Genomic DNA, 23,989 nt, shown 5'->3' with positions numbered 1-23,989 from the left:
AAAGGACCAGATTTTAAGGACCATTTCAAAAACGGTCTTTCTAGTCTATAAATGAACATAAGCCAATGCCAATGCAATCTATTTCTTTTAATAAATTATCAAATAGTTTGATACCTCAACTTGTAAGATGACGTAAGCAACATTGGTTGGTGTGTCGCTCGTTCCGCTCTCTTATTGGCCGACTAGTGTCTTACGATCACTCGACTCGTGCGCAAGATTTCAAACATAATGTTCCATTTATAGACACCTCTTGTAATTGTTGTTTTATGAGTGTACGATTAGATGGTAGGTAATTGTTTCATTATTTTAACATTTGGTACTTGATTGGTTCTAAGCTTGAAAGATAAACTACATTCAGGTTATTCCGATATGAAGGCTTATTGAGTTTCTGAAAACCTTTTTTAAAATTGGCTTATTAAGAGAAGATAGAATCATCAGAATAAACCTTGCTGAAAGGTATTTCAGATCATCACATACATAACCTCACGCCTGTCTCCCATGGGGGTAGGCAGAGACAATGGAACGCCAATTGCTACGATTCTTACACACCTCTTTCACTTCATCAACAGTCATCAGTCTTTTCATGCATGCTCGTGGCCCAGATTTGGTTCAAATCATTCCATCACCATGTTGATTTTAAACGTCTGCCAGTATTCAACTGTTCTTTAGTTATCTATCGCAATCCAGCACATGCAACTCTTATTAAGACTAATCTGCAATATGTCAGTGCTGCGTGCCAAGCATTGCAATGTATAAATTACGATTGGATAAAGCAAATACGTTTTTATGACGTCAGAACATGAAAGCCACTAACATTTTGGGATATCTTCTGTTTCCAAGTTATTTGGTATCTATCGACACAATCTTAACTCAAAATACTTTCAATTTGTCGAATCGGTTACTGGTTGGGTGGAATGAGCAGTAAACGAACAGACAAATCACCTGATGGAATTATAAAAGGCGTGGACATTTGAAACACCAAAATCTTCAAATCGTGACTTAATTATTATACTTTAAGGTTGTTGTGAAATGGGGCCCATTGGCAAGATAAGATGAAATTACAGTAAAAGAATACACAAATACGTGGAGTTGATAAAGGCGTAGTTGCCAAAAAGAAGAGTAAGTCTTAACTCTTCACGTAATAATTTTCCTTCAAGGTCACGTCAGACTCATTTAGACGAATAAGACAATAGAGCGGTATTAACATTATAAAAATTGATAAATTCAGACAAATTTAGACCAACCGACGTGAAATCCTTATTCCTATCAATTTGGTAATAACAAAACTTGCCTAGGTAAATAAAAACTTAATTTCAAAACCATGACATCTCAGAAAGGTAAATAAAGTTTGTATTATAGACTTTGCACCTTAAAGTTTAAGGTCTCAATTCGTTTACTGGTTGTACAGGAACTTACGACATAGTCAAATAGATTTCATCATCCAAGTGCGATTAAAAGAAGAGGTATTTTTATCTCATCAAGACTTTAATACGTTTCATCACATACTTAAGGAGATAAGAACTGGGAATGACCCAATTATGGGTTATGTGTAGTTTAATGCGACTACAAAGCTGGAGGGTCTAGGATCTATTATTTGCTTACTGATTAACGGCCAGCAATAACCTATAGATTTGCCTACTAGAGATAGTATTTTGACATAAGCTCCATACAAAATGTGTCAAAATTCTATCTCTAGTGCAAATCTGATAGATAGGTTAATTGAAACTAGCCGTAAGAGAGCTACTAGACACGAAACTTATCTTAGTGCAACTGCCATGTCCGTGAGATATTTAATGATTACTTGAACTATTCCTTAGTAACCATTTTGTTCCGAAAACAATTGCTAAAGGACTGCATTAAGTAAGCATTAAATGACTCAGAGTATAGCGGTTATTGTAATAATGGTTTAAATTGAGTTTGAGTTCAGTTGAAATTCATAATTTTTCATATAAAAAGACAATTACAATAAAACTTGAACTTGGTTAAACAAAATTCACCATAGGCTAGACTAGACTAAATCAAAATCCTTTTTTGTAACCTTCACATGACCTTCAAAAGCTTTAACCGCTCTAGATCACAAGGTCAATACATCATAATCGTCAGAACACCTGTATCATTAGCGCTCTGATTGGTCAGCTCGAATAAAGCAACCAATTAGAGCGCCTTCTCTCCCCAATCTCGTTTCGATTAAGTTAACCGTAAAGCAAACTCATACTGAGTCAACTCAAACGGTACTGAAATATTTCTATCGGTAGCTACAAGATTGATGGAAGAAAATGACAGTGTTGACTTCCAATACTCAAGTACCTACAACCTGTAGCTAATTAAGCACGAGGATAACCTTTGATCTAAACGTTATATGACACGTGGGAGCAGTCGTCTTGCTGTATTGCTCCAAGGTCTTTCAATTCTAATATACAGAATATACATCACGCCTTTGTCTAATGATGGTAGACAGGGACTAAAGAGCTTCACTACGGCCCTCTCAAACTCCTTTAGCTATCTAATATAATAGGTAATCCGTATACGAGTTGCACACTCATAATTCTAATTGTAACTACGTATAAGACAAACTCTATAACGTTTAGCATAGTGATTGAATTACTGAATAATACTTTACCAAACCCTGAAAGTTATGTTATATTTTGTAGGTTTTTCTTTGATGGGGGAAAGGAATATCATCTAGCCTTAGGCGAAGCGAGAGGGAGTGGTAGACTCTTACTGACTAAAAACAGCATTCCTACTCCAGCTTTTCGAGCCGGGCCCCGGTTAGTCCACAGCTCCGGATTAGGTATCAGCCCTACTGGGCCTAATTGAGGTTAGGGACCTATTCCATAAGAAGCCTTTACCTTGAACTGTCTCCCAGACATAAGATAAGATTACCTACAAACAAACTGACCACGACAAAGAGCATTCTGCGTAAACAATAAATTCAACTCATTATCGACAGCAGGCCCCTAAGTATACACTTACAAACGCACACACATACAACTGGCGGCCATGACAGTTCGACACGACAAGCCTCCGAATCCGTGCCTTCTGATTGGCTGGTTGGATCGCGCCTCCATGACGTCACGTGCTCCGGCGCACGCATTTTATCGAAAAACTATAGCCACAGTGAAGGCGATAGCGATTTATGAATAGTTTATTGAATGCTATCTTGGTATTATTCAAAGTTTTTGAACTTTAGGGGCAAAGAGAATAATGTTTCTCTGTCGTTGAGTGTTCTGTTGTTATAGTAACCTAAATAATTGTAGGTAAAGTACTACGTATATACTGAAAGGAAAATTTGATTCGTCATCTTAACTTGCCTTTAGTTTTTTGTGTCAAATTAATTGTGTTATGAAACTTCTTTTTCATAAGACTTTTTTTTAATGAGCAGACGGATCACCTGATGGTAAGCAATCAGCGCCGATCATGGACACCCGCAACACCAGAGGAGTCACAGGTGCGTTGCCGGCCTTTTAAAAAGGAGTACGTACTTTGCTTGATAGTTTTTGTCGTTTTTGTTTTTTTCTTTTTCATGCTGTTTTGTTTTTGTTATATTTGATAAGATATATAGAAATCACCGTGTATCCCTATCTGTCTTTACTTGACTTATTCTTGGCTTATGCAACACCAAGACCGGTTGGTTTAATGTCTGGGACGGCAAACGGGACAGAGTACAAATAAAATAAGGTTCAACAACATAGTCTTTGAGGCAGGTCGTATTTAACCGGTCGCTTCCAAACTCCCTTTATTTTTATTTGTACATATTTTAGTACCATCTTCTTATGTGCAGTTGGGGACGTTGTAACTGCTCTAAGCATTACGCCTTCTTAGTAATATTCTTGATTTTCCTCAGTTCTCGTTTCTTTTTAATAATAACTAGCCACAGTAGCGCGGTTTATACACTACAGCCTTCCTCGATAAATGCACTGTCCAACATAGAAAGAATTATTCAAATCGGACCAGCAGTTCCGGAGATTAGCGCGTTCAAACAAACAAACTCTTCAGCTTTATTTGTATATTAGTAAGTAAAAGTATAGAATTGCAAGCCAAAGTCCAAGACATTTCCAATGTAGTTAAATACGCAATTTCATGCTCGCCAGCATGACAAAGCTGGCTTGGAGGAAAACTAATCCTTAATGACTAGTTACATATGTGATCATTATGTATTCACACATATTAAGGACGTTTTTGCTGATGTAAAATTAATGTTGCAAAGAATAGGAATGTTAGATGACATCACCTCACAAAGCGCTTAAAATGGCACATTTCAAGGTCTTCCTTGACCACATATTTAATGGAAACAAGAAATCGAATGTTAAGTATTCAAATTAAGTGGTTTTTGGCAAAATATTTTATTTTATTAATTGTTAGAACTAAACATTTTTCATGGTGAAACGTGAATAAGTGTGCACTTTAGTAATCAGAAACAAGATATATACTGCTTTAGAAGAAAATATTAACCTATTAAGGCATATAGATCTAGTAAAGATATTACCAAAAGTATTTTACTTTCAACGACATACCGCCGTATCAGAGTCACTTAATGAATACCTAAAGTATTCCTTAATAACGAATTTGTACCAAAAACAATTTCTAAGGACTGAGTAAAGTAATCATTAAATGTCTCTATGTACGGTGGTTAGACACTAAAATCAAACGATCCATTAACACAAGAATGATCCAAAATCCTCCATAAATCAATTTTCTCTGGACGTCGTTCTAGACCAAAACCAGTATTTCTGCTAGACGCCTAGACTCCGCTACCACAAGCGCACTATGGTCTATATCCTTTAGAAAGTAATTGACCTCGCACGCAAGACTGCAGACCAGTTGCAATAGACTGTTATGGACAAATAGGCCGCAGTAGCCAACGTCAGGTCTTAAAATAGTGGAATCTAGAACTCTGCCGATACCTATTATGTTCGTGTATGTGTATATTCTTCTTTAATATATTCGTCTAGGACTCGGTTGGGGTGTTGGCCGGGCAACCTGCTGCCACGTAACATGTAGCGGGTTTGTATTCCCGCACGGAGCAACTCTTTGTGTGATCCACAAATTGTTGTTTCGGGTCTGGGTCTCATGTGTATGTGAACTTGTATGTTTGTAAATGCACCCACGACCACCACGACACAGGAAAAATCCCTAGCGTGCGGCAATGTTTAAAAATTAAAAAAAAATTAATTAAGTATCAAGAAAAAATATTTTATCTACCAAATACTAGGTCTTTTCACTTTTATTGCAGAGTAAGTTTTTACACGACTTTGACAATGACAAAAGGGAATCTGCTTTTACAGGTTCCCAGGTCATTTGTATGGACACGTGATTTTTTTATTTTTATCGGGTTTTCCATTAAAAATGGCGTAATATCAAGATAATTATGATCATAATGTAATTAAAATTTCAATAAACATTGTGACTTTATCGTGTCGGAATCAGTTTTGTGTCGATAAGTAGAACGTGAAATGATTAAACTGTATTGATTCTTCTGATTAATATCTTTTGTAACACGGTACAGTTAAGTTAACCGTTAAAGACATAGAAAAGGATATCTTCATAAGTGTGGGAGAGCCATGCTTTGGCACGAATGGGCCGTCTCGACCGGAGTGATACCACGGCCTCACAGAAAACTGACGTGAAACAAGGTTTGCGTTGTTTTTCGTGGTATGAGTGGAGTTACCGGAGGCCCAATCCCTGATTCCCCAACAATACTTAAATTTCTAACCCCCAAAAGGCTGGCAACGCACTTGCAACGTCTCTGGGGTTTCGGGTATTCGTGCGCGGCGGTGATTGCTTACCATCAGGTACTCCGACGATGAAATTTTTCATCAAATAACTCGAATCCAATTGGACGTCTAATTTTTTTAAATTGAACTTTGTACGGTACTTCAGTAGTTGTAGCCAGAATGTAGCCTAATTAAAATAGGCAGCGTTGTAAACATATTTGAGCAAAAAAACAAAATTACGAAATGTTCGTCAGCAGAATAATTAGGACACTATTATTTATGTGTTGTGCGCAAATTAGAGCCAAAATGACGTCAAAAATTTAAAATATTTGACGTTGCAAAAACATTTGTTTGGTAAATATTTTTTTAGGTATGTGTGGTGTTGGATAATCAAGTATTGAACTATATTGGGAAACAAAAATGATACTTACGTACAATATTCTAAAATTAAATTTACAAAGATATAGATTTTATATCTGACAACTTTATATGTCTTTTTTAAGGGGGAAGATCATTCAATGATTTCTTTCGCCCTGGGCGAGACCAGAGGGGTGTCAAACTCTTACTGATTAAAAACCACTCCGTTCCTAGTCCCGCTATTCGAACCGGAGCCTTAGTAACCCGCTAGGTAGTCCGCAGCTCTGGATCAGGACGAAATATGCCTAAGAAGTTAAGGTAGTTTTAAAATCAGGACAATCTCACCTTGAATTTACAACATTACCTACTGATGCTAAAATAACTCAATATTATATCAAAAATGAAATAAACGATATTTAGCTTAAGACCAGTATTTATCTCGATGTAAAATAAAATTCCAAAGATGTCTAAAATTAAATTTTTGAACTGGTTATGAAAAAGGACATTAAAGAAAATCAAATGCCAACAGAAACAACCAGTAAAGCAGGAACTGCTTCATTTCCATAACTAGTTTAAAGTAATAGTTACTTATTCACTAAAATCGAAACCAGTAGGCGTGAAATGGCAATCGATATGAGACAAAGAGTCCTTGACTTGATATGCAATTAGGCAAGAAATGTAGGAAAACTTACGAGTGTTTGCTACTGCAAACACTCGTAAGTTTAGTAAGTTAAGTAAGTACATTAGAACGGGGAACGATGTTGCCGAATATGGAGCACAAATACCGATTCGATTTTGTTGTCTGAAAATCTTTGAAGTTCACAAATTACTTTATTGTTTTACAATTAAGTTATTTAATCAGCACATCAACCTATTCCTTTGTTTCTACTCAGTAAGACCTTGACATTATATTAATGTTACTAGAACGTAAAACTAATCATAAAGTAAATGCAATTTCCGATATCATAGAGATAGCAGGCACAGTACGCAGTTCCATGTTATTTTAGTAAACATTTTATCGTATAACTATTTATTTATAGGTGTATAGGTTATTAGTATAATTTCGCAACAATTTTCAATATTACATGTTGCTGAAAACAGATTAGACAGGATTATTACGATACAGAGATATAATTTGGACCAGAGACTAAACAATTTGATTACAATATTTAGGTACGTTTACTTTTCAAAAAAATAAAAAAGGTAATTTAAAAAACTTTCTTTCTTTATAATATGAAAATGAAAAAACCCTAAAACAAGAAAGTCATCGTAAAATTGAAGCAGTCGGGACCTCACGTTTAGGCTGCAGAGCGTGCCAAACAATTATACATACATACATACTCTCGAAAAAACATAACCCTCCTTCTGGCGCAGTCGGGTAAAAAATTACGAGAATTGTCGTTGAAAAGTACCTACACCAAAGTGTGGAGTATTTTATACTCTATAGTGACGTAGTTAGCTCCCACAAACTTTGATTGATTTTATCTAAGCATTGTTATCTTATATGACAAAATAAAAAAATACGTGTCTAAATCATTACCTAACTGACGGACTAATTACATTTTTAATTTTCATACCCCGTCATCATCCCTATTGTCGTTGAAAAGTACCAAATGTGGATATTATGCACACATTATCAATTTTCAAAGAAATCAGTTATGAGTCAATCGATTGAAATGGATACGGACTTACAGCATACATATGATCCAAATTTTCCGCAAAGAGCACCAACACAAGTACCTATTAATGTTTACTTGGACACCTGGTCTCCTTATCACATAGCTGTTAGCATCATAAAGTGCACATGGCAGAGATCGATGCAGTGTACACACCGGTACTTTCCGCTAAGGAAGGTGACGGGCTCGTAAACAATTTGATGTATGAGCTCTTCGTCTTCACAGAATAGGGATAAATGTGGAGATGCTGAAAATTTTATTTTTTGGAATTGTGTAATTTTAAATGGTGTACAATCAAGAATTGATGGTAGAAGAGTTGTGCTTGGGCATGAAATGGACTCGACTGGAATGATAATACGATCTCAAAGAAAATTGGCGTGAAACGCAGGCGTTATGTTACGTCACAATTAAAAAGCTGTGCTGTGAAGAAAGAAGAGAAAAATTTGGATGAGTTTCTTGGATTCTTATGCTCAAGGACGTTTTTGTAGCAAGAAACTTGAAATTCAATAACCAAGGAACAGTTTGAAATCGCCTTTTCTGTAGAACTGAGTAAATTAAGAAAGTTACTAAAGAAGTCTTTACAAACGCACAAGAAGCGATCAGAAAATAATTGCAAAGGCCAAACTAGGATATGATCGAGTCCACAACACTTATAATTTAGCAAAAACATTACGCAACGAACCAATGCGATCAAAATTAAAAACGTATCAATCATTGTTAAAGAAAAATTGATTTGGATACCAAAGGATGACCTTGAGACGGTAAAAGACATTGATAGGCGACAGAAAACTGAATCAGAACAATATAAACATGAAAGTAATTGACACCAATGCGAACCGGGGAATCGAAGGCGTGGAGCAGTAATTGATCGTGTCGTAGTAATACGTCAGCGAGAAACTGCGTCGTATCGTATGATACGAGAGAAATAAATGCCATAATTGATCGTTTCTTGGAATGAGGGTTGCGAGACGACTGATTGAGATGATGAGTGCAATTTCATTGAACAGTATGCTACGGAGCGGATTAAGAATGTCAAGAATTGAACTAAGTACTGCGTTGTAGTAGTAGTAGGTAGGAAAGTACTGCGTGCTTTTAAGTAATATTTGGTGTTTCAAACATTTTGTTTTTATGGCAAAGATATGTATTACTACTTAGTTTGTTTCTGCAGGTCGATATTTGAGTACAGTTACTATAAAGTTGTGTCCAATAAATAAGTAACTACCCAACCTGCTTAACGCCCTCTAAATAAAGTGATATTACATGCTTTCTACAAGTATCATTATTTCATCATCATCATCATCAGCCGAGAGACGTCCACTGCTGAACAAAGGCCTCCCTCTTAGTCTTCCACGTAGAACGTCATCATTTGACACACATTTATTAAAAAATACCCAAGACAAGACAACCCTATCCACAGTAGCAGTAATTATACAGCCAAAACAACGTCCATATGCGTCTGATTTTAAAATAGCACCACTTTAAACAAACACTTACCATAATAAGTTACGTAATATGATCACATTACAAGACAAAATGGATATTAATGTTTAAACTGTCTGTCTAGTCAGAAATAAGATAGATGGGGCATAAACAAATTGATTCTGACCAGGACGCAAGTTCTAGCCTTGGTACAATAAAACAAATTGTGATGACAATATTGATAATATCATAGAAAAAGATAAAGACTCGTATGCTCTTGGTATAGAGATGATAATTGCTAAAAACAATGAATTAGTTTTTGGTGAGGTTGACGTAGAGTCGAAATTTGCGTCAATTATGACGCGAAAGCAATCAATTATCTTATGTGTATTGTCTACTACAGTACCTATGTAACTAATTAACAATACAGCCCAACACAATGTTAGTTGTTTACATAAGGCTACGTATTTTGTGTAAACGTGTTCTATGATACTAAAATTAATTGTCAGTTTCTAGCTATCTTCTTGTAGGTACTTGTTTACTTTTTGAAGCCTTTAATACTCTTTGACACTCAAAAAAGTACTTGAATCCCAAACTCTGCCCAATATCACTATACTTGTATGTCCAGGACCCACGTAAAGGAAAACCAAAGAAGAAACAACTGAATTAGACGAGACATGTTACGTTACACGTATTGTACTATGTGTGTCGCAGAATGCTACTCATGAATATGAGCCTCTAGCATGGCTTGAAACTAGTCGAGTTTCTCGTAAACAGTTATGTAATTAAGCCGATAAACCAATTGTTTATTAATTCAGTATGTCCCAGTTATAATAAGACATATCATGTCTAAAGGTTGGAAATTTCAAAAACGTAATTGAGACAAACACAAGAACCATAAAAGACAATTCGTATTAATAACAAGAGTTTTGGGAACTGACAAATCATTTAGGGAATTCCCGTTGCGATGCATTTTATATTTAGATTGGCTTACTCAGCTGATTGTGGGTGCTACTGACGAGAAGTCACGTAGGCATACACACGTTGTGTACTAAACAAATAAATCTGGATATGGTCATTTAACATTTTTTTAAGCCGGTTAACGAGCAGACGGATCACCCTGAAGGTAAGCAATCGCCGCCGCCCATGACCATTTGAAACGCCAGAGGCGTTACAAATGCGTTGCCTTTTGGGGTTAGTTTAAGGAATCGGGTATTGGGAGGTAATTGCACAATATTACGGAAAAGTTGTCAGTTGATTGATATGCTTGTTATTAACATAACATATAATCTTTATATTACATACAATAAGTGTTTATTTTCACCCAAAACACTAGAAAAGCGAACGAAAAAGAATAATTATGCTCCATCCTCGGCCACATCTTCGCTTCGCCGTCCAGGCAGTAAACGGGTTGGTGGCCAAACGCAGACTTATAAACGTAAAAAAAAAGTAACAAAAATTTCGGCCTAAAATAAGATGGGCCAAGCGCACGAAGCAGGATAATTACAGTTTCCATTTTACTGTTTTTAGGTACCAAAACAGGCGAGACAGATTTTAATGTTGCGGAAAATTAGGTACTTTTTCTTTACAAAGTCAGACAGGATTAGTTCAAACTGATTTTTTTTTTGGACAGGATTGGTTTAAACAGAATTAGTTAACATGCCAGCTAAAAAAAAAAAAACAAACTACTGAATGACTACACGAAATAACGAAATTGGACAATTATTATACTTCACGTGTTTGTTCACATTAATAAAATGTTGTAATAAGCCAAAAATATAAAAAATAACTGGGAATGTTAGCAAATTAGTATCATACGAAGCCTAACTAGAAACAATCAATGAATTTAATTAATTACCTACTTTTCAAATGCGACCATATAAATAACGACTGTCTAGTTTACAAATCACGTTCGTAAAAGCAGGAACCAGAATGGAGAGATTAGCATCGCCAGCGGACGTGCCCGATGCCTAGACGTGATCAGTAACAGGTAGATGGAGAAAAAATCTGAGATTTAACCACAGATTTAACTAACTAGTAGTTACATTACCTAGACAGGTAAGAGTGTTTAGCCCTCATTTCAATGGAGTTTTTAAAAAGCTAATTTAGCAATATTATGATAAAAATTGGGTTTCTGTGCCGTTTTACTTTTACTACGTTTTACTCACAAAATTAATTTTAAAAATTTACCTCTTCCCAGCTAGTTTTAAAAAGCTTGTTAGAAAATAATGACGAAATTACAAAAAAAAAAATATATTAGGCATATTTTGGAAGAAGGCTGCCGCCTTTTTGGTAACGTTTCACCTGATGGTAATCATGCGCCGCCTATGGACAGCAACACCAAACTCTATTGGAGGATAGGGATTTGAGGATTGGGGATTTAGGCATTCATAATAGAGGTCATTTCACAAACACGATTACGATAGAGAAATAATACGCTTACGTCATGACTTAGTAAGTATATGGTGCCCTAAAACTCAGCAGTTATTGCGAGACAAATTCGAAAATTTTATTATTTTTAAACGAATGTCTAGAATAAAAAATGAGTAATTAGATAAGTATGCGTTTACATTAGAAACACGTTATGTTAAACACAACCTTTAGAAGAATAAAACAAAATGGTGACATTTATAACATCCGGGATTACTTGATTTACATTATTTCAAATGGCAAAAATTTACTTTAAGTGCCAAATCTAATAGGCACTAGAAGGGGCAGAATGAGGCAGAGCCTAAACTATAGGCATGGCTTACGTTTTACTAACTATCGTATTAGAAAATTAGTTACCGAATCCTTCATTAAAAACCTTATCAAATAATGACATTCACCTAATAATCTTTGTGTGCTTAAGGTTACTGGAGACCCAATAAAATCCCCGTCCTAATCTTCCCAATCCCCGGTTCCCTACCCTTAAATTCCTAACCCTCAAAAGGCCGGCAAGGCTCTTTTAACGCCTCTGGTGTTTTGAGTGTCCATGAGCGGTGGCGATTGCTTACCATCAGGTGATCCGTCTGCTCGTTTACCGGCTTATACCATAAAAAATAATATATACCTATCTACGTAATGAATATATTTTTTTCATTAAACAAGTTATAAGTATGAAATGGTTTTTACTACATAGCACATTACAGAAGTGGTCGACATTTTGAAAGTTCTTCAATCGACTTAGCAACAGTGTCGCTGTGGGCACCAGAGGCTTGTTTTTACGTGCATCACGTTTCATTTCGCTTAACTACATGCGCAAGCGCATACGTGATGGAGGTCGTGTGCGCCGACCAATGGGAACGCGCCGCGAAGGGGCACGGCGATGACGCATGACTTACGCAACAGCATAAAATATTTGCACCATACCATACTGTGTTATAAGTACCTACTTCTACTTTGAAAGAGGAAAATGTGAATTTTATGATAAATGCTGCTTAGTTACTGGAAATATAATGATTCTCATGTGCAAATAATACCATTTATGTAAATAGTTAAGTGCATATTATGTACTTATACCGAGTGACAACACTTTATTTATAGTATTATAGTTATGTATATTAACTATTCTCATAGTTATCACACTGATATCACACTTCACTTGAATATTATAAATTATAAATGTTAGTTTCTTTGAATGTTTGTCCATCAATCACGCTGAAATTAGTTACTGAACGAATTTTAATTTTTGGTAGTTATACAGACAGGGTATGAACTGATTTGGGTGATAGATATATATACAAATCTCATATACCTCTTTCGCTTCATCAACAGTCATTAACTATAACAAGTAGGTATGATCCGGAGATGAGGACCCCGAAACCTGCTGAGTCCGTACCAGAGCCCCAGTAAACTACTAGTAAACCTACAGGGGCTCCAGTTTACAGCAGGTGTAGGAATTGGGTGGCTTTAGTCAGTAAGATTGACACTCCCTCTTGCCTCACACAAGAGGGAAAAGTCATTAGATGGTTTTTGCCGGTCAAAAAAAACTTTGGTAACATCTAACAAGAAGTATTTCACCAAATCACCCTTCTAAGTGTACAAGCCTACCACTAAAATGATAATACATATTAGCTACACTACTCATTGTATAGTGCTGCAGATCAACCTAATCCAACCCACATTTTTTACTATTGGATTTTGAACCTTAACTAACTACTTATATCAAAGCATACAGTTAAAAATCTAATAAAGAAATTGACTAAAAGGAGTAGGTTAACTTGCAATTGCTACTATACAAGTACTGAATGTTATTCCATCTACATGTGTACTGAACTAGACAGGATTGGTACTGTACAAGTAGTTCGGCATGCTATCCCGGTCACATGTGTAGACCTACTATTGGCAAGAATTAAGATTAGGTATGACAAACCTCTCAAGACAAGAAGACCCATAGTAGTGGACTTTCAGTGTGTTGAAATGTAAAATTTACCTAACTATGTAAGTAAGTATCTATCTAAATAGTACAAAATGAGGTACTGAAGACTTCTAACAATTTAAGTAAGGACATAATAATTTAACTAAGTTACTAGGTACTGTAAAATGGGATGAATAAATACAGAAGAGTTAGAATTATTTCCCAACAGCTATTCACCCCATTCCCGTGTGTATTAACCCTTTGAATTCTATTCACCCTATTTTACCGTTACCTAAGTTAGTTTTAAAGCTCAGCAAATTAGTGGTTACCTAGCAATTAGGTATCTAAGTGGTCTCAGATATTTGATGAATACATTTCATACAGTACCTAAAGGCAGGACAGCATTCATAAATGATAAAATTTATGTTTCATATTATCTTAGTTTAAAGGAAAACCAAAGAAAAAATTGATTAACCATGTAGGTAAAGATTAAATTACTAAAATTACCTAAGTATATCTATGAAAGAGAAAGGAGTATGAATACAATTGGATCTCCTCATGTTAATGTTATTATTTATATTTTTTATGTAAACGACCAGCTTTTCTTACATCCTTATAAAACCATAAGGTTAGAAATAAAAACAAGAAAACTGCAGAAAACCGACAATTTCTGATTGGATGACTTATAGAAAACACTAGATATTTCTAGTAGTATTTTCTAAAGTGTAAATAAATACAATTAATAATGTAACAAATCCTTATTTACAGAAAAAAAAAATACTGGCTACTTACAATTAAGTTACGCCAAACAGCGAGCAGTTCGAAAAGCAAAAACAAAATTATGAAACTAAACAAAACACGATCAAAACAAGTGAACACTGGATTTTTAAAGCAGTCAGTTTATTATTCGTATTGAAATTCACCAATTATTAATTTTAACAGTTAGATTAATACTGAAAACTGTTAATATAAGTTTTTATAATAATGTTTACACGAACGTTTTAAACACAAAATATTATCCGTGACATTGACAACAGTGAGAAATGAAACAGAAACAGCTGAGTTGCCGAGATCAGCCGATATGACTTTACGAAAGCCGGCAGACTGGATGGCGCTGTTTTTATTTACTTTTATTCACTTTATTTTGCTGTTGAAAGAAGCTACATGACGAAGGTAAGAAAATCTATGATAATGATTAGTAGTTTGCATGATATTAAAAACAGTTTTACAATAAACTTTCAGTAAAAGTACATACAGTGCAACAGATTTCAATTTTATATTTTGGAAATAAAGTTTAAATCAATATAACGGTATGAGCTGTGAAGTGTGTGTATTATTGATTATTGTAGTTTATTGTAAAATAAAAAGATATAGGTAGGTCTTGCAAATTAGATTAGTAATTGGAATAATTTTCATATTTCCCTATGATTACTGACAGTGCCATCTATTGACAAATGTTGTGAATACTAATGTACCAGTAGATGCCGAGCGGGGCCGCCGTAGCGCCGCGGTGAGATAACAATAATGTACAATTAGTTTATAGGCAAACGCAATAGATGGCGTGGTAGTGGTAGAAGTAATACGAAATATTATTTTCATTTTTTTATTATTGCTTTAACTTACATAGTACTTTCATATTTTTTTAGATTTTTTATTTGCTCTTTACAATCTATTCTACTTACATAATAATACAAAATAAAGTCAATACACATATAAAATATTTTAAATACAAAAACATCAGTAAATAAGTACATAGATACGATTATAAATTTCGAATATATACATACTATACCGTCAAATTGGAATAAGTGAACACATAAAATAATAATATCATCGCATTATTTATCGTTTTCCATGTTCATGCCATTTGTTTACTATCTATTGCTATGTGGTGAGGCTCTTACGCCTTGCAAGATGTAGGTACCCTGAAGTTGACTTTCCTGAGTCTGTGAGAGACTTGGGGAAGTTGTGGGTTCTGGCCCTGCTGGATCTGCTGTCTGTATGTCTTGAACTGCTCATCGTTATTTGACCGGCAGACGACAAGAGCAGACTCAACGTCGAAAGCTACTCCGCGGCAATTTGACGGGCAGGCAGGCAGAGGAGTAGTGCTTATGCAGATTTCTCTGTCAGTGTTATAGTACTGGATTTGCTTCTGCACCTGGCACTGTCTACCTTTCCTCTGGTAACTCCTCGTCATGTACAGGTTTTGGGAGCTCAATCTCTGTTCCCTTTCTTGCACGGCCTTCCTCCATTGTTCATCTGAGCGCAGAATTGCGGTGTATTTGGGAGTTGGCTGGTATGCCTTCTCCTGGGCTTTCTTCTTTAATTCTTCTGTCTTAGGGTCACTGGATTCATCACTGAGGGCCCAGGAAGCGCCGTAGTGTTCAGGCAGGTCGACCAAGCCGGCGGGTGTTTCGAAATCGTCGCGAGCTTCACCGCTGTTCTGGCCGCAAATACCTCTGGTGCTCTTACGGTGGTCCTGAGTTGTGAGCACAAGGCGCTGACCGTCGTACATGGCGCGGAGACGCCCATCGCGGATGTTAAGCATAAGCACACCATCGGCTTCAGTGTAGTATTGCAGAAGTGGCTCATCTTCAACATCATCCCAGTAAACAGTCAAATCGCCTTCGGAAATCTTCTTGCTGTTGGTGTTCACATGTACGTTTGCTCTCTTAGACTGCGAGGGCTTGATCTCAATTTCCAGATCCTTGCCGGTTTCAGTACTGTAAAATAAGAATAACCACATTAGTTATAAATTATCAACACGTATTATATTACAATTGGAATCGTTCAGCCTTACTAAAATCAAATTGGTATTCGATTAAATAATACTCACATGTAAGAGATGTAAATCTCCTGCTCTTGCTGGCTGGGTCTCCTAGCGAGGATGACCATCTCGTTCCACCTGCCACGGTTTTCGTTAGACTCCTCCTGCATCACCAGATGCCAGGATCGGGACAGCTCGTAGTCAATGGAGCGGTTGCTGAATGTCCTCACTTTGTTGCCATCAATGGTGCAGAAAGCTGTATAAAAATTGTTAGCTATTAAACTGTCTCTAACGTTTAACTCTTGTGATGTTATGTTTAATATTTTTGTTATTAACAGTATAAAGTCGAGTAAATAAAATTAAGTAGGTAAATGTATTGCAATACTTACGCTGGAACTGGTCATATCCTGCATAGTTGCCGAGACGCTCGTACGGGCTGAAAGGTGTGTAGAGAGAAACAATCTCGGGAGTGAATCTGGGCAGTGGCACGTTGTCGACACGAACCAAACCAGCCGGTGAAATCATCTCGAAGCGAAGAGTGTTGTCGAGGTATGAGCCTTGAACCTCTACCTGGAGTTTTCCGTCACCAACCTTCTTGGTCGGGTTGATTTCAATGTTACGGTTCCATTGCTTCAGAATGTGGAATACTTGAGAAGTCCAGTTCAAGTTCATTGGGCTCAGGTTCTTGTAAGTCACAATAGCCTTCATGTTATCCGGAACATGTGCCCTAATCAACATTCTGTGAGCAGCCGCCTGGTATTGGTTACCATTTGCGATTTGTTCCTGTACCAGTTTAGCTAAAGGATTGTTTTTAAGCTGTTCGGTGGCCATCTTAGTGCGTTCAGTGGTTCCTTGGATATGGATGTTTCCATCCTGGCCGATCTTAATGTCTGCCTCATAAGTCATCTTCATGTCTTTCTTCAAAGCTTCTAAGAAGTTCATTGTTGATATTTCAGGTGTCGTTACTCTCAAGACAACATTGACCTGTTCGTTACGTTGCTGAGCTGAGTTTCTTCCAGCGAACCAAACCATCTGCATTTTACGGTCGACAGGGCTGCTAGCGACGGCAGCAGTGAATACGTACTCCTGTTTTTGAGAACCCTCAAATGTGGCGCTGACGTCAATCACCTGTGCTCTAGCACTGTTGATTCCGGATGACACACGCTTGACCATTTCTCCACGACGAGCCTTACTGTTGGGGGTAACATCTTGCACGTTGCGAGCTTCCTTCAGTTCTCCGCCCTGTTTCTGGTTGAAAAGTTCATCTGTAAACAATATCAAAACAAAATGTTACAATCTTTTGCATCATTTGGTATAGAAAAAGTAATATTTTTCTTAAATAATTTCCTTATAATCAAAAGTGATACATACCATAGACAGCGGTTAAAGTAAGCTTCTTGTTCTGGGACTGTTTTGCAAGGTACTTCAGATTGTAGTGTGTCAAACCAATATCTCTGAGAGCTAATAAGTTAGCAATGTTAGACACGACCTGGACGGGGTTGGTATTTCTGAAGTCATTTGAGTGAGAGTATCCTTGGAGTTGGAACACAGCGCCGACTTGTTGTCCGAATTTCACATCAGTGGAAGATACTTTCCTTGGTCGCTCTACAATTTTGGTTGCAGCATCCTGAGAGTAAGGCACTAAGGTATCCTTCATTTGGATGGTAGTGTATGGCCACACGCTGTAATGAGCAATAGTGTAGTCCTGGTCAATGCGCAGGGGTTCAACATTCATTTTTGCCTCTCCAGAGCTGATCTGTACGTTCAGTTTAACAGGTACGTTCACTTGGTATTTCTTGACAACACCGGCACTGGCCAACTTGTTGCTAAGAGTGTCCATGAAACCAACGTTTCCATCAATGTTTCTTGCAGCAGTAATTTGCAGTTCCTTGTCCATGAGTAAAGACATTTCTTTGTGGGTGTTGGGGTCACGGACAACCTTTCCAGTAGACTTAGCCTGAACGTGAATAGCTACTGGTTCTTTGTACTTGTAGATGAATGGCATACCAGACGCAATAGGGAACATGACAGACACCTGGTTTGAGTTGAAAACTTTGGTGTAGTGGGTCTCCATACCCTTCTCTACTTGCTTCATGTGTTCCATAACATCTTGAACCAACGTCAGAAGATCATTTTCATCGAAGCTGAAGAATCTTTCCTGGCCTAGAATTGTGTAGAAGAAAGCACCCTGGATTGGGTCCTGAGGTTCAGACCTGATGTTCAGCATTTCAGAAATCTTTTGGGCTGTGTGTTTGTGATTGGCGTTGGACTTAAGAGGCTCATACATTATCTGTTTGATGAAGTTGAGAATAGCCTTAGCATCAGAAACTGAAGAGCCAATCTGAAAATTAAGAAAAGTTTAAATTATTGTTATTTTGGATGTTGTCAATTTGTAACTAGAATTACAATCGTATGTTGTATTGATACTTACAGTGTTTTCAAGTGCCCATCCACTGATTTTGCTTCTCCACGAATACTGCAGGTATTTGGGCATAGCGTGGTTGTCGCTGCTAACGTATGAAGATTCACGGAAATATTCCTGTTCATCATCCTTTACATAGTTGTCTACGAAGTGTTTGACAGATGAGCGCCATCCGAAGTTCTCCTGAGTAAGCTGTTCCCTTACGGCTTGAGCGGTCTTTGACCTAAAAATAATAAATGAGTGTTCAAATTTCGATTTTTTATAGAATCTTCAGAATTGAGATACAGTTCAATATTATTCTATAAGCCATTAAAAGTATCAACGTACGTCTTTTGAATTAAAATATTTTTTTTAAGATAATGTCATGATTTTACATTTTTCTTCCTTTACATGTTTGGGCCAGATACGTTTGGTATAAAATCGCAGCAAAAATAAAAACAATATACTTACAGATGCCAGAAACGAGGATCTTTCAGGTTTGCAGCGGACACAATACCACTCTTGATAGCAGAACGAACATGAACGCTAGGGTCATCATTAGTCATTTGGGCCATAGCTTGCATCATCGCGACTGTTGGGTGAGCCAAGAAAATGTTTAGGATCGCCGCAACTCTCACTTCGTAAGGCTCAGCAGTGTTTTTCAAAATACTGAACAGTACAGCCCTCACGTGATTGTCATGGTGCTTAGCCAGTGATCGGAGCTGCACAACCATTTGTACTCGGATGAAACGTGGAACTTGAATACGGCCTTCCAAGTAAGGAGAGAATACTTGAAGAATCTCACGGTGTCCTAAGTTGCCGATAGCCTTAATGTAAACTTGCACCCTGCTCCATTCTTGTTGCTCAATAGCTTGGTTCATTTTTTCAGCCAGACGAGGAAGGACCACTTCCAAAACAAACATGTCATGTTTGTCCGTAAGACGGCCGTACATGTGAGTGGGGTAGTAGTTGTGAGCAGTTTCATTGTTTACCTGAGCCATGTGGATTAATCGAGTGGCAGCAATCAAGGCACTCGTATTAAGACGCCTTTGTTGTTGAACCTCAGGGCTCATAGCCAGGTCAAAGAATTGCGTCATAATTTCCTTGGAAGGATAGCGAATCGTTCTAGCCAGAGAAGAGATCACCTGAGCTGCTTCTTCACCTTGGAGTTTCTTGTTCATGATCCAAGTTTTAATTTGTGTAAAGGCAGGAGGAGTGCCAGCTTGGACGACGGCATCACGGAAGATCATCCACATGTCAGCCTTGACATTATTGTTGGAAGACCTACCAACTTCAATACCACGACTTATTTGAGCGAGTTGTTCGCTGCTCATTGAAGCAATGATGCGGACAAGAATATTGAACTTGGAGAGGAAGTCAGCCTTTGGCATGTTGTTGTAATTCTGCAGTTGCTGAGCCATATCCTGAAGCAGTTTCTGGACGTTCATTGCGTTCTGTTTTTTGTCACCGCGTGACTGCACACTCATGTACAGAGCAGCGTATGCTGGTTCGTTCATGTTGGGGACATCTTCGTTGACGTACGCTGACAATGAGTCACTGGAGCTAGACCTTGAAACATCTTCGTTCAATATATTCTCTCGCCGGGCTTCATCGTGGTTCAGGTGTTCATGGGACTCAGAAGAATGTGACAACGTGGAAGTTTTGTCAAGAATAGCCATTTGCTTAGTCGTCAGTGAGTACAAAAGGGTGTTAATTTTACGATTACTGGGAAAACTGGACCATTCGGGAGCATTGTCTTGTTCCACGGACAGTAAGTTGAATTGAACGTGGCTGTGAACCTGCGCTTTCTGCTTTCCGTAAATCAGAGGGTGAACGCTGACCGTACTGGTAGTTTCAGCTTTGTAAATCGGACCCTGCTTTCCAACGAGCATGCGAGATACGGCGGCGTGTGAAATAAACTGCTTTTCTTCGTTGCTGTGAGCAGTTCCTGTCCATTCGGCGCCTTCGGGTACTCCGAAATGGTAAGCGACACGGTGGTGGCAGTGACCGTAGTTTCTGCTCTTGGTAATTTCCATGGGATCCTCTTCAGAAGCAAATTGCGGCAGCTCTCGTCGCCATTCAGCGGCCACAGGAACAACAGTGTACATAGTTTCGCAGTTACCAGTGACATCAGTCTCCATCTTTTTGAACAGTCCCTGCTCACGTTCCCTGTCTAAGTAGTCCTCACGGTTGTTGGTGCTGGAGTGGGTAGATAAATCCACCTGGAGTGTACTGAGCAGACCCTTCAACAAATTTTCATGAGAAAGCAAGAGTGTGGTGGGCACGTTAACACTGAGGACACGACCTCCTTCAACCGAGATTTCGAAAACTTGATCAAGGTTTTGAACAGTTTCGTATTTGAGGTTCTTCGGCATGGCCATGTCGTTGGGCAGCTGCTCATGGATTTGGGCATGTTGTGGGTTTTCCAACTTAGCCTGGAGGCGACCTGGAGACTTGACGCGGATAATGAACACGCCCTTGAATGCGGTGCCTGAACTAGCACCCTCTTGATGACGGGCCAGGGTGTGTGAGTTGACGTCATAGCGGTAAATCTTGCCAGTTTGCCATGGCCATTGGACGTTCAGTTCCGGTTCGCTCAGGTTTCCCGAGGAAACGACGGCTGTAAAAGTAAAATCATAAGATTAACAATTGTTCCAAAATCTTTTTGGAATTTAAGTAGATACTAAATCCTAATCAATCACAAAAGTTATTAAATGGTCTTGCCAAGTGCTGTAAAATGCTATAGAATCCATGCTGTTGTGACGATATAATATTTGACTACACATTTTATAGAAATCTGGCATCAACCTACTCTTTTAAAGAGATACCGAGGGAAGCAATAGTTGTATTCTGTCTAGCAGAAGACTGTCACGGGAAGTTAATGATAAAATTGTCCTATACTCATGAATTACTAAATTTGTCAGGAATAGCAAAGGACTTAGAGTAAAGGCATCACGACTATAATATTCAAAGGGAGAAAGTCAGAGTTTTTATAGAATTATATGTGATATTGGAAACAAGTCTCAAAAATCTTTAAATTCACCAAATTGACAACTTATTAAAAACATATTGAAAGATTTAACTCACCGATAAACGCCGCCAATACCAACAACTTCATATCTAAGTCCTCAGGAGTGCTGGTACTTGATGGTTGTTAGAGAAGTGTACTTCTGTCGATTGAACGGCTAGCCTAGCTTATATACTCCTAGGTTTCTACACGTGGACTAGGTTCAGGACCGACCCCGTGAACTTACAGACCGATAGTTACAATGTTTAGCTATTTGTTGAAAATCGATTGACCTGATATTGAATTGAAAGATTATTTTGTATGTTCTTAGATGCTAGACTAGGTTTTCAGTCGTGTCTCGCTTGCTGCTAATTTAATCGACCAGGATAGAATACGGTTTTAAAATCTTATGTAATTATTTCATAACTTGTTCCATTTTTTTTTATTTTTTTTTTTTTTTGAGGAGAGAAAATCATCCAATGACTTCTCCCACCTTGGGTGAGGCGAAAGTGTCAGACTCTTACTGACTAAAAACCACCCCGTTCCTTTTCCTGCTTTGAACCGGAGCCCCGGTAACCTTTAACGTTGTCCGCATGTTCCATAATGTTACAATTTCATTTCATATTCAGATACAAAATAATGTATTAGTATGACGATTTGAAATGTGGTGCTGGAGACACATGCTACGTATTCCTTGGACCGCTCGTCGTACCAACGTCTCTATCCTCAAGGAGATCGGAATTACCACGAGGCTGTCCACCATATGCCTGCAACGAATACTGACCTTCCTCGATAAACTTACTGTGCAACACAAAAATATTTTTTGAAATCAGTAGGTACAGTGATTTAGACCTAAAGAAGAGACAGATACGTGAATTACTTTCGCATTTATATAATTTTTCACCCACTCCTCGGCTCCTATTTGTCATAGCGTGATTTTTATAGCCTATAATCTTCCTCGATATATGCATTATCCAACACAAAAATAAATATTCAAATTGGACCAGTAGTTGCTGAGATTAGTGCGTTCAAACAAACGTTTTATACATTAGTAAAGATTACTTAAAAGAAAAACATATACTTAAATAGGTCGATCACGAGGCGACCTTTAATCTGAAATTCAGCTTATAAAATACGAGTTGAGTAATAAACGTATTTACCTAATTATGGAATTTGAAAAAGTTGTTTGTTTTTAAAATATAAACACCTCTTTATTTAGTTCAAATAAAGTGCTACATAATATAGACGTTCTAAAAATCATCATCATCATTTCAGCAACTAGACGTCCACTGCTGAACATAGGCTATTCCAATGACTTCCAGATCAGCCGCTGACATACATATTTTCAATTAATTTTATGTATTAATAAAAGGTTAAAAGGCAGATAAACAGGAAAGTTTATAATGAAAGTGAATTTGGTATTGATACAATGTTGCTATTTACACCACAAGGGTAACGAACTTCAACACGAGCGCAGATCGGAACTGTAGCCGCTTATCTGTAACAACTTTATAACATGCAAATTAATACGTTTGTCGAGTTGTATTAAATTATAATCATCATCATCAATAGCCCATGACAGTCCTCCAGACTCCTCAGGGCAGGCTTTAGAGGTTGGAGAACGCAGTTTAAAACTTCAGATACCTATATCAGAGAGCGCTGCTGCCTAGTCTCTTTAGGGGTGCTTTTCCACCAGAGATGTGCTATGCTACATTGCTGTGGATGCGTTTGTCTTCCACCAATCACATTCAGTGGTATACATAGCTTAGCACTGGAGGAAACGGGTTCAACTAAGATATGATTTTTATATGGAAAGATGCGTGCTATGGATAGTTTCCCTACTATCGATACATCGCATACTCGAGCTGCACATCTTCCTCATGCAGCTACTTTGCGGCGGCACATCTTACTTGCACAGCTACATAGCTTAGTATCAGTGGAAACGGTCACATAGTTTCACAGCTTAGCTATTACATCTTCGCAGCATACCTTCATAGCATATCTCTGCTGGAAAAGCATCCTAAGTCAGTTCTTTTGACACTCGTGGTACCTATGAGTCGTAGAGTATCATTATCATCAATTTCGTCATCATCAGCCGATAATTTTCAAGCAAAGTAATCAAAACAATGTAAAAGAATTGTATTGTAACTGTAGCTAGTCTTGCTCGTTCTTCTCCATAGCACACTTTGGAACGAGCAAATTACAAGGACTGACCGACAGACAGACGTTTTTAAAATATCAATCATCAAATAGCTTCCTTGCGATATTTTCCTTTACCGTTTGTGAATTGTGTTTAAATAATATAACCT

At 37.6% G+C, this 23,989-nt stretch overlaps 2 protein-coding genes across 2 annotated transcripts in view; both read right to left on the bottom strand.

The window, feature by feature from the left end:
- LOC118280632 (trehalase) overlaps positions 1–14,435 on the bottom strand; it is a 73,358-nt gene extending 58,923 nt beyond the window's left edge. The window contains exon 1 of the mRNA XM_050699443.1: positions 14,298–14,435. The gene's annotated coding sequence lies outside the window, so the exon portion shown is untranslated. The remainder of the gene's footprint in view (positions 1–14,297) is intronic.
- An 853-nt stretch (positions 14,436–15,288) lies between these two features.
- Positions 15,289–21,898, bottom strand: LOC118280767 (vitellogenin). The gene is made up of 7 exons (XM_035601142.2): positions 21,761–21,898; positions 19,145–21,293; positions 18,704–18,917; positions 17,644–18,613; positions 16,662–17,537; positions 16,342–16,528; positions 15,289–16,228 (listed from the first exon to the last, which is right to left on the bottom strand). Exons 1-7 carry the CDS (start codon positions 21,789–21,791, stop codon positions 15,406–15,408), a joined length of 5,250 nt encoding a protein of 1,749 aa, XP_035457035.2. The 5' UTR covers positions 21,792–21,898; the 3' UTR covers positions 15,289–15,405.
- Between the last annotated feature and the right edge of the window lie 2,091 nt (positions 21,899–23,989).

The sequence above is a fragment of the Spodoptera frugiperda genome, chromosome 16 (assembly GCF_023101765.2).
Source record: "Spodoptera frugiperda isolate SF20-4 chromosome 16, AGI-APGP_CSIRO_Sfru_2.0, whole genome shotgun sequence".
NCBI classification, from domain to species: Eukaryota; Metazoa; Arthropoda; class Insecta; order Lepidoptera; family Noctuidae; genus Spodoptera; species Spodoptera frugiperda.
This window is presented reverse-complemented; position numbering and strand designations above follow the sequence as displayed.

Coding starts and splice junctions, on each gene's coding strand:
- LOC118280767 (XM_035601142.2), bottom strand. CDS start 21,791: ATGAAGTTGTTGGTATTGGCGGCGTTTATCG. Junction 21,294..21,760: donor GGTATTGGCGGCGTTTATCG/GTGAGTTAAATC, acceptor TTACTTTTACAG/CCGTCGTTTCCTCGGGAAAC. Junction 16,229..16,341: donor GAGATTTACATCTCTTACAT/GTGAGTATTATT, acceptor CTTATTTTACAG/TACTGAAACCGGCAAGGATC.